At 45.8% G+C, this 11,075-nt stretch overlaps 1 protein-coding gene across 1 annotated transcript; it reads right to left on the minus strand.

Moving 5' to 3' along the window:
• Nucleotides 1-2,407: 2,407 nt before the first annotated feature.
• tdrd1 (tudor domain containing 1) lies at nucleotides 2,408-11,014 on the minus strand. Its single transcript, XM_030098911.1, has 22 exons — nucleotides 10,903-11,014; nucleotides 9,863-9,900; nucleotides 9,712-9,772; nucleotides 8,925-9,007; nucleotides 8,551-8,631; nucleotides 8,291-8,470; nucleotides 8,062-8,205; nucleotides 7,823-7,988; nucleotides 7,384-7,560; nucleotides 7,188-7,295; nucleotides 6,861-7,031; nucleotides 6,521-6,787; nucleotides 6,162-6,293; nucleotides 5,723-5,830; nucleotides 5,255-5,422; nucleotides 4,779-5,090; nucleotides 4,591-4,707; nucleotides 4,375-4,503; nucleotides 3,608-3,775; nucleotides 3,208-3,516; nucleotides 2,606-2,652; nucleotides 2,408-2,479 (listed from the first exon to the last, which is right to left on the minus strand). The coding sequence occupies exons 1-22, from the start codon at nucleotides 10,997-10,999 to the stop codon at nucleotides 2,408-2,410; spliced, it is 3,135 nt and encodes a 1,044-aa protein (XP_029954771.1). The 5' UTR covers nucleotides 11,000-11,014.
• Nucleotides 11,015-11,075: the final 61 nt, after the last annotated feature.

Here is an 11,075-nt window from a genome sequence, read left to right on the forward strand (position 1 = left end):
TGCAACAAACTGATAATGCTTTGCTAAAGTAACCTTCTGTCACTCTGAAACTCTAAACGAAGGCCTTTAAAAAAACGAGGGGGGGATGGATCCCCATAAAACTCATTGTGCCGGGTTTAAAAGACCATTTGTAGTTGCTGTCAACCAAGTTAAGAATCTGACCTCCCCTTAACTATTCTATTAGTCTGGCAATCCCACCTGTCACCCGTCAGCTCTCTGCATCCTGGACGCTCGCCGTTGAGTGCACACGAGATGTTTTAAGAAACTGCAGATAAGTTCTGATTAGCTCCAGCTGATGATAAGCTTATCCATAATATTCTGCCCGAGTCTGTGTGTGTGTGTGAGCTGAGATGGGCCAAGACGACAGACGTGCCTGAAGGAAAGCCTTTGTGCCGGTAAAACTGTGTGTTTTGGAGGCAGCGATAGAATCGTGCGCAGTATGGGGCCTTTCTTTAAGAGGAGGCGGCGATACTGATCAGCCGAGCCGACACACGGCGGCTGGGCTGATAAACATCACCGAGGCCCATAGATACTCTATCTGTGCATTCAGCGCTGCGTCCTGCAGACAGGAGATTTCATTACTGGGGGGGGGGGGGGGGGGGGGGGTGCAGCTTAGAGCATGTAGGCTCGTAAGGGGAGGCAAGCCAAGCATGCCTACACACACACACACACACACACCTGTCTCAAAATTGGCTGCCGCTTCACAAGCATTCCTCTGGATCCCTCCACCCTCCATCACTACCTGTCTGCCACGGCTCCAGTAAAAGGACAAACCTGTACAGATCACCTCCTGTGCTCCAAGATGAGGATCGGGTGGTAAAAATGGATTCCACGCCTGTCGGCTCCCTCGCATTAAAGCAATGGTTCACATTTAAACGATTAGTGCAATGAGATTAAAAACAGATTGAGCAAGTCACAGAAAGCACCGACCTCAACAAACAGGACAGAATAAACCACAGACCGACTGTTGACTGTTCTGGAAAGTGTGCTTCCACTCTGCAGTCTATAATTAGTAAGGAGTGTTTGTTTTTGGACCAACTTCATACAAAAATCCACCGGCCTCATAACCTGTACTTGAAGCGTCACAGAGAAACATCAAAACGCGTTTCATTCATTTCAGGGTGAGTCGGCTGAAGCCGATCCTTTCACAAAAAGAATACATGTGGAAACTTTTCCTCACGAGTGTAGCATTAAGATTAAAAGCTGTGACATTTCTCTGGTATGCATGGAAGCCCAGACGTGTGTGTCGGTAACGGCCAACTGGAAACCACACAAGATGCACAGCCTGCTGCACGTAACGACAAACAGCAGGAAACTGAACGGGAGTAAGAGACTTTAACTCCAGGTGGGTTGATTATCACTGAAAATGCTGCTGAAATGATGTTGCTGTCATTCAGGTGAAAATGAGTTACTTCAGTTTAATGTGCTCTTTTTGCCTTCTAGTTAGATGCTCCAGTCAACATCTGGACTCGTCGTCCGCGTGTCAAAGGTGGCCGAACACGCAGCCAAAGGTTAAGATCCTGACATGCAGCAGTAACTCACTAAGAAACAAAGCGCTGTCATCTTGTTCTCAACCACAACTTCCAATGGATGACACAGTTTTAAGTTTTACACACGATCACCAAACTTTCCTTTGCTCAACACTCAAACTCAATTTGAGCACCAAAGTTTAACTCCAGATCTGTGTGTGTGTGTGTGTGTGTGTGTGTGTGTGTGCGTGTGCTTACCCTGGGCAGTCCTAATCCGTCAAGGCGAGTGTTTTCCAGTGAGCTCCTCCAGCTCTGAAGCACCTTGCTGCAGCTCTGATGTGATGTGGCTCTCTGCTCCGGACAGCAGCGGAGCGCCGACCCCTCCTCCTCCTCCTCCTCCTGGCCATGCCCACCGCTCATGTACCTGCACCGGTGGGCTCTAATTTGTCCCCCTCTCATCTCTAAAGCAGGGTGTGGTCTCACTCAGCCACAAACAACACAATCCACACTAAAAACACGACTTGAAGGTGTCTAAATAAACGAATAAATAACTCACACATGAAGCGTTTTAAACTTTTATGGAAAACTGAAACGTGAAATCCTTCAGATCGATCCAACTGAACTGACCAGGACCGAAGAGACGACGGTACAAGGTCAGCATGCCACACAGAACACCGAGGACTCCGATACGATAACCAAAACTCTGCTGACTTCAACACAAAAAAACCTACTGAGGGCTTTCAAGCTTTATCATTAAACCTCTATAAAGCAACATAATCAGAGGTCACAAAAATAAAGAAGCGCTCAGTCAGAATTCAAGACACTGAATTAAACATGGTTTTGTGAAAAAATATTTGGGAACTGGTTTAACAGAACAAAAACTGCCTGCAACTACCCGACATCACTGAGGGATGAGCGGTGTGTCACATCTCTGGTCCTTATTTTGCTTGTGCAACAATCTGCTTGATGAGAGAAAGCTGCAACTGCATGAGCTGCTCCAGGCGATCCATCTGGAAAGCAGGAAGAAGAAAAACTTGTGCTTCAGGAGGATATTAGGATTTAGACAACTTCTAGTCCTGCAAAACAAGATTGTGAGATTTCGGAAACTTTAATAAAGCTTTAATGCCAGCCCTCACCTGTGTCTTCAGACTCGGGCAGCAGCATGGCGTCTGATGGTCTGTTACTGAGAGAACAACAGAATAAGACTCGTTAGAAAATCTCCGGTCAGGCCCCGGCTCGGGTTTTAAAGCAATACGTACTGCTGGGTTTGGAATCGTTTCGGCACGGCTGCTCCGTTTGGTGGTCGATTGTGTTCACTCCATTTACTAAACAAAAAAACAAAAAAAAAAGGCGCTGAGTGTCAACACTTCATATATCTGACATGTCGTATCTAATCAAGGTGATCAATTAGTGTAAGTTAAATTTACATGATGTAATTCATGAAAGAAAGTATTGAAGCTACGGTTAAACTACTCATATCTGAAGCAGGTGTGAAAATACTTTAATTTTACAGAATGTTTCAATTATGCATCTAAAACTTTTCCAAAATTCTGTAAATTGAAATGTGGAAAAACAGAAACTAGCAAATGAATCCTGTAGCGACAGTTCAGACGTTCAGACCAACCGTGGACCGCCGCTGCAGAAGCACTTTTCTTGCGTTGAAGGCTGATCGATCTTTCCTCGGAGGTCTGGGTTGGTCTCGGGGTTCCAGCCGGACCCGTCCTTTCTTTCGGCAAACTTCGCACTTTGGGAATGGCGCCGAGCGGGGCGCCGTCTGGAGCCGCGGCGGCGCGGTCGGGCGTGCCGCTGCCCGTCTGGTCGCTTTTCGGGTTGGCGGGTGGATGAGCGTTGGCCTTGTTCTGGGGATGCAACGCATCGAAGATCATGGAGGCGATCTGCACCCCCCCACTCTCCGTGGGCAGAGTGAGAGAGAGCACGTTGGCCGAGCCGTCGAAGGACAGCACAGTCGCAAAGACCCCGTCCGACAGCGCACGCTGAAACATTTTAGTCACGTCTTCGGGCCACACTGCCGGAAAGCGCTCCATGCCTGTTGAAGGAGAAGAGGGGGAGAGGTGTCGGCTGGAGTGAAAACTCGTAGCACAAAGAAATTACGAAGAACGCAGTGAGATTTTCTTTACCGAGGAGGGTGCAGCGAGTGATCTGAAAAGGGAGCTGCAGCAGGCGCAGGGGAATCGGCAGAATTCTGGAGAACGGAACCGTCTCCATGTTGCCGTAGTCGGCGTATATGACCTTCGCCTCGGCGTCGCCCACTTCCAGGACCACGGCTCGGTACCAGGTGTTGTCTGCTGCCAGACAAAACATTCACTCGCGTTTGTTTTATTTTCCCAACCCAACAACACACTTTTAATGAAAATCATTCTGATGGATCCATCTAAACTTTCTATTCAAACCAAACACTGAGCCCACTTTCAGAGATCTGGACGATAAAACCCTGCAGCAGCACTCAGGACCAGCAACCAGCACGAAAACCCCGTTAAAACAGACCCTGTTGTTACCGGGCTGTGGAATGTATGCCAGGCTATAGTCTCCGCTGTGCATACTGTATTTAAAGCAGTTTCCATGCTCAGCTACACACACACACTCACACTCGCCGTGTAATTATTTCGACGAGCAGACATGAAATTACCAGCTTAGCTCTAGAGAACAACTTCAGGTAAGAGAGCTGACATTAAAATAAATGGGGGGGGGGGGGGGGGGGGGGGGGGCAACGCCAAACTGTGGATGGAAGCATTCACTGATGGATCAATCTGTCCTCATCGGGTGGCTGTAATTACTAAATCGGGGACATTTGTCTCCCCCTTCTGGCAGAAAGAGGAACTACAATGTGATGAAAAGTGCATGAGCTCCTCTTCAGATCTTCAGTACTTAATGAACCGTGTCTCACCAGAGAACTGGGCGCAGCAGGCAGCCCCAGGAGCAGGCCTGCTCTTCACAGCCGCAGATGAAGCCGTCTGGTGTTTGGAGCAGTAGGCCGCAAGATGTTCCATCAACTCCTTCACCTTTTCCCCATCAACTTCAGAAAAAAAAAAGAAAGAAATAGAATTAAACAGCTGAGTACTGCAACAACTGCTCGTGTTTCATGTTCAGCCCGGGTTCTAACCCTGAATGGGGCTGAGAACGTAGAACAGGGAGGGGTTAATGGCCGCAGCGACGCCGGGTTTGAAGATGCTGTTGAGTGGCAGCTCCACTGCCTTCCAGTCCACTGGGAAAAACGGCTCTGAAACCAGAATGCAACATTACGAATGACTTCCCATCAAAACAGCAGCAGATTTTGATGTGTTTACTGACCGTCTGATGAAACCGCAGTCAGCTGTTCAGCCGACGGCTTTTTAGAGGCGTCTTCCGTCCGCGGTTCCTTCTCGCCGTCTTTACCTGGTTGGCCCGTCGTCACGTGCTTCTCTTTGGCCAGCTCTCCAGGAACTCTGGCTAGTTGCTCGGAAATGAGAGCGGCTGCCACGTTCTGTCCCTTACTCTCCAGCTCCACGCCGCAGCCTTGCTCAGTGACGGAGAGCACCCGAGCAGAGAGCTGCTGCCCATCTACCAGGGTCAGGAAAAAGAGCAGGGATTCACTGCTCCATTCTGATTCCAGGGGCTCCACACCTAAAAACACAGTTTAGAGTGGAAACTCGGGGGAAACACTGAATCCGTCAACCTCTACTGCTGTCAGGATGGGGACTGTAACTTAACACTCCATGATCAGGACGAGACATTCAAATAAATGCCTAATAAGTAACTCCTCCTTGACCCTTAACAGTGTTTTCTACCTGCGAGCCAGCAGCGGATTGCCTGGAAGGGCAGCTTCAGGAGCTCGACGGTGATTGACCGGACATTGCTCATTTTAACATCGATGGTTTGCCCGCCGTCCACAAAGTATACGGTTACGCAGTCTTCAGACACTTTCCTCACCATGCCCCGGCACCACCTTCCTTCACCTGGGGAGAAAACAGTGCATTATACACAAACAAGTACGACAGATCACAACACAAGCCTTATTCTGGGTGGCTAAAGACCTCAGATCTGTCTAAATCTCAACAAGAGAAGTTACGATAAGGGGTTATGTGCGCCCGGATCAGCAGAGACACATTTCAATGACAGGTGTAATCAGGCCTTAGAGTTCAGAATGCATTTATAACGGACATTAAATTAATCTCCGCTTAACACCTTTTATGAAAGGAACAGATCTTTGATCAAAACAAAGCATCATGTCCTGTATTAAGACCAGGTCGTCTTACCAGGGTGCAGAGCACAGCAAGGGTCCCCCACTTTTGGCACTAAAGACGTGGCATCGGCTTCACAGTGCAGCTTCAACTCAGAGTCCAGCTCTGTGAGCTGCTGCTGGGCTGAAAAACAAAGTGTTCATCACGCATCGTCTCACTTTTCTAAGCAACATTTTGAAGTCTGATGCACTCTTGACTTTAAAAAAAAATATGTACAAGTCCTCTTGTAACATTTCATAATCAATAAAAATGAGTAAGGAATATACTAATGAACATATGCTGCCTTCATCAGCTCTTCACATTTGATAAAAGGGGAAAAACTACTCTGAAAACTGGCTCAAACGGAGTCTGCACAACCACTAACATGTGCTCCTCCAGGTATATTTCCAGGTTGATTTTAAGAGTGTTAAAAAAAATAAAATAAAGGCAGCTGTATATGCTGAGGAAACGATACCTGCAGGACTGTCAATGTGGCAGTAAAACTCTCCGGGGTTTTCAACAACAGTGGTCTGCAGTGCCACCGTCTGGCCGTCACTGGGAAGCTCAGCACTGCGCCAAACCAGAGGCTCAGACACCGGAGGAGATCCTGTGGAGTAAAAATTAAAACACGGCACATATTGTTACGCTAAAGTTCTTCTCAATCAAACTTTGTGCTTAATTACCGAACCATAAAAATCATAATTGTTATTGGTTCCTATTGCAGACAAGTAATTTCTTCTACATATTTCTTAATGTATTGTAGAGTTTTGAGTCCCTAAAAATGTATTACTGAAAATTCAAAGTAAAATGACGAGATAACTCTCTGGTACTTGCCCCCTTGTGGCTGCACAGACGCTGCAGGAGCAGCCGCCTCAGCCGGCGAGTCACTTTTGGTCCCGACAGCAGCAGCTGCTGCGTAGCCCGCGGAGATCAGCACCTCGGCCATGTTAGCTTGGGGATCGCTGGTCTCGTCGACCATGGACACCAACAGCTTGCGATTGTGCTCTCCCAGGATCTCCACGTGCAATATCCGGTTTGACACGAGAAGCCTCAGGGCCACCACGCATTCCTCTGACCAGTTCTCTCCGATGGGCTGCACGCCTGAAAGAATTCACATCTGTGTGTCAACACACACTCGGATCCACTGTGATCGGTCAAAATGAGTTGGAACTACCTGCTAGACCACATGGTATAGCTTGCATTGGAAGTTCTAGAAGTGCGGCGCTGATGGGACACAGGTGGCTTAAATCCACATCCTCCGAGTTACCAAAGTCAATGTAGCCGACGCAGACGCGTTCTTCTGATGAATACGCCAGAACCGTTGCCCTGTACCACTGCTTGTCCTCTGGAGGAAGCAGAAACAAGTCGGGAAAACAACACATCTCAATTTAACTGAAATGCAAGCTGCTTCAGCGTGTGTTATGCTGCTTTTTCATTGATCATTTCACATCATCTGACTCAAACGTTTAATATACTGATGATATGTGCATTATCAATGGACCTGTGAACTGAGCACAGCACACTGTGCCGGGAGCCGGTCTGAAGTTCTTCGGAGCTGCAACCTGACTGCAGTGTTCCCTCAGCTTCAGCTGCAAGTCCTGGATCAACTCTGTCAACCAGGATCCACACAGAGGTGAACAAAAAGGGAGCAAAGCTGGGGAGTTCAGGCTGCCAAAACTACAGGGAACGCCTCTCACTTGCATTCTCCACTTTCTGCACGATAAAGTCAGTAGGTGACTGGAAGTGGATGACAACAACAGACAGGCGGTCGCCCACCGCCTGCCTCAGTGGCTCCGGTGGTTGGGCCCACGAGTTGTCGTCTTTACCATCAGCCAGACGCCTGAAGTTCTCCAAGGAGGCGTTCGTCATGGCATCTAAGAGTTTCATATGAGAATATACAAACAAAGAGATATTCACTTACTAAAGGACATGTGAACAAAGTGGGAAAGCTGGAACGAGTTCAACACATCAAAACAAACCTATTTCTTCCTTGGTTGGCGCTGGTTTGGTTTCTTTCTTTCCGAAGCCGAGCTCAACGAGAACTGTGCTCAGAAGCTTTTCTGAAAGACAAAACATGGCATTCAGCTTAAGGTCCTCGAATTAACGTCAAACCAATTAGATTTTAACATGACCCACCAATGGGAAGTAGAATATCCACAGCAAAGCTCTGACCATGCTCTTGTGTTTTCACCAGGCATGCAGTCACAATCTTGCCAACGATCATCTCCCTCACTGTTGTGCAACACTCGCTTGACCACTTGTCGCCCACCGGCACCACACCGGCAATGCAACACTCCATTGCCTGGAGATCACAGTTATACAACATTTACCATGCATGAGGTTAATATTAACATCTGGAGTTAAAATACACTTACACAAGGACTGAGTGGTTTAATATTGGCTGCCAGGGGTCTGATCCTGTCCACTGGGACGTCCTCCTCGTTACCAAAGTCGATGTAAAGGACTTTTGCCATCTTCTGGTCATGAGTCAAAGTCTGTATCAGACCGCGGTACCACTTCTACATGTTACACAGAGGAAAGTCGGTGAGAATGTATAATCAATGTAAAACTTGCGCCCGTTTAATCGGGACGGTCTTTACTCACCAAATCCAAGGAAAACTGAGCAGCACAGACCTCCCCAACACAGGGCACATAGTTTGATACAGAGGGTGACCTGTTCGTTCCCTGAAGCTCTGTACTCATGTCTGTGAGAGCTTTCAATATTTCAGGACTTTGAAACATGAGAAAAAACCTGCCAGGGCTGTAGAACTCCAACACAGACGCCTGAAGACACAAATACACAACACATGAACACTGCACTTGATTTAACAGAGCTGATCACATTAATTTTGGGCATTTTGTACCTGGACGTCAGCTCCTTCAACAAATTTAGGGATCTGCAGGTCCTTCAAATACACTTTCTTGGAGCTTTCCGAGTTGCCAAGCTTCAATGAAATTACGAAAATAATTTAAGAACCAAAGTTTTGTTTTGGTTTTTTTTTTTCTTTTAAATCATTCAAACTTTCCAATACCTTCTGCTCTAGCTGGGGCGCGCTGCTTCCTTCAGCTGGAGAGATGATGCTTTTTTCTGAAAGCGCTCTTATTAAAAGAAACAAGTCATCAGTGTTATTTCATCTTAAAATTGGCAGAATCAGATCGTGTTTCACTAATTAACACAAGAGAATGGCTACAGGGTCTTTCCTTACTTTCTAGTCTTCTCATCAATATATGTGCACACATGCTTGTGTGCTTTCCAGTCTTCTTTCTGACACACGACTGAGCAGTAAGGAATCTTCTTGCAGCTGTTGCACCGAAAGTTTCCTGCCAGGAAAAACGACAGTCAAGTAGACTGCACTTACATCTTGACAAACAGAAAACCAAATGGTGGAATAAATTTGAAAAATGAAATAAACTACTGTAATCATTCAATGCAAGTCCCCCCATTGACCTCAGAAACCATTAGAAATTGACACGTTCGATACAATGAGAAATGCTTTTGCACATATTAAAAGATTGCACATTTCAAAGAGGAAATTTGTTACAACTGAGAGTCTCTGTTTAGTTGCACACTTGTTTACAGTGTGTAATACTGACAGATTATCTGGAGAAGCAAACACAGGAAGTGAATCAAAGAGTGCGTGGAGCATTACAAAAGCAAACAGCACGAACCTGAGGAAGTTTATGGAAACAAAGAAAAAATCAGGAGAATGTCATACAGGCAGATGTGGAGCAAAGAGAACATGCATATCCATACGGCCACCGACAAGAACAACGCTTTTAAATGGCAACATTGTGTTTTTTTTTTCCAGCTGCATGTGGAGAGGTCTAAGTTTGTATTTTCTCTTCAGAGCAAAATTCTATTCTTCTGAAAAGATCAGCTGTTCCTCACCCAATCGACCCAAGTCACCGGGCAATCCTGGTGTGAACGCAGTCTTAGTTTTGTCTTGTGTAGCAACATCCAAACCAACAGGGTGCACGTAACAGATATACAGACTCAACCTACCCTGATAAAACTGATATATTACCTTGCTGGCCGCAGTAGTTGCAGAAGATAACAGTGAGTGCTGGTGGCCCAGATCCTGACAGCTGTGGTGCAGAAAATTACACAGAATATCCCATCAGTTTAATGAGACACGCACTGAGATAAATGACAAAACCTGCATATTTACTACATACTGCCAGGGCATTCTTGTTGAGTGGTGAATTTGGTGGCCCTGTGAAGAGGAAACAAGTACATTTTTTTAGAATGACAACAGATTAAAAACTTGTCTGTGCATGTTAATATGCTACTGCCATCAATCTTCTCGTTAGGGAACCTTTGACACAGCAATGATTTCAAGTGAAAAAGCAAAAAAAACTGGATTGTCTCCTTGTGCATGTGGTTTCATTAAATATATATGTAAAAAATAAATAAAATAAAAATACATAACTCACTAATGGCCCTGCGGGAAAACTACTGTTTAGCGTGTTTCTGCATTGACCTGCAGCTGACCTTGTTTCATGTCTCCACTGGTATTTTTGATAAATCATTATCAGCAATGAACTCCAACTGTTTATTTCAAGCATGTCCTCCATTTTGTCCTCATAGCCTGTCCCTCTAAGGAGACACCTGTCTCCAGGGGACAGTACCACTTGGATTTTAAGTTGTCCCCTCATTAGACCTGTGCACAAAATGCACCTGTATTGTTTTGTGACTGATACATTAAAAAGGTCTGTTTCTCCAGTCATATTTTCTCATTTTAGTTTTCTTAAAAGCATCACACCCCTACGTTTTTGGTCACAATTTTGTCTTGATTTCAAAACAAAACACTGACACATTTTGATACCCATAATCTTCTGTGACTTCCTTGTTATTTAAGCTGTTTTGAGGGCTTGAAGTTTATTTTAAAGCTTTTTTCATCCTCTTTCTAAAGGGAACTTTTGTTTTTGGCAGTATTTGAAAATCTCACAAACATACATGCAAATGTGAAACTTTTCTGAAACGAAAACGCTAATATTAAACGTCTGCACTTAAAACATGGTGGCATGAGTAAGCGAAAATAATGTTTCACTTGTAAAATGAGAAAGATGAATAAAAAGAAAGCTTAAAAAAACAGAAGACAGCCAAAGATGAAAACAACTTATTAAATATTCTCAGTTGAAAAGTAATGGCTACATCTGTGAAAAAGAAAGAGAAAGGTGTTGAGAGTCAAATGACAACCGGAGCTGGGTCTCACCGCCTCCGCGGTGCTCCGGGGCCGCCGGGGCCGCCGTGGCCGCAGTGGCAGGGGGTCTCAGTGGGGGACCTCCGCTGATCAATGATAACGGGCTCATTGATGGTTTTCTCAAAAGCTGGGACCGGCTAGTAAAAAGTGGACTGTCCATGGCTCCCGACTGAAATATATAAACA

Source organism: Salarias fasciatus, chromosome 8 (genome assembly GCF_902148845.1).
Source record: "Salarias fasciatus chromosome 8, fSalaFa1.1, whole genome shotgun sequence".
NCBI classification, from domain to species: domain Eukaryota; kingdom Metazoa; phylum Chordata; class Actinopteri; order Blenniiformes; family Blenniidae; genus Salarias; species Salarias fasciatus.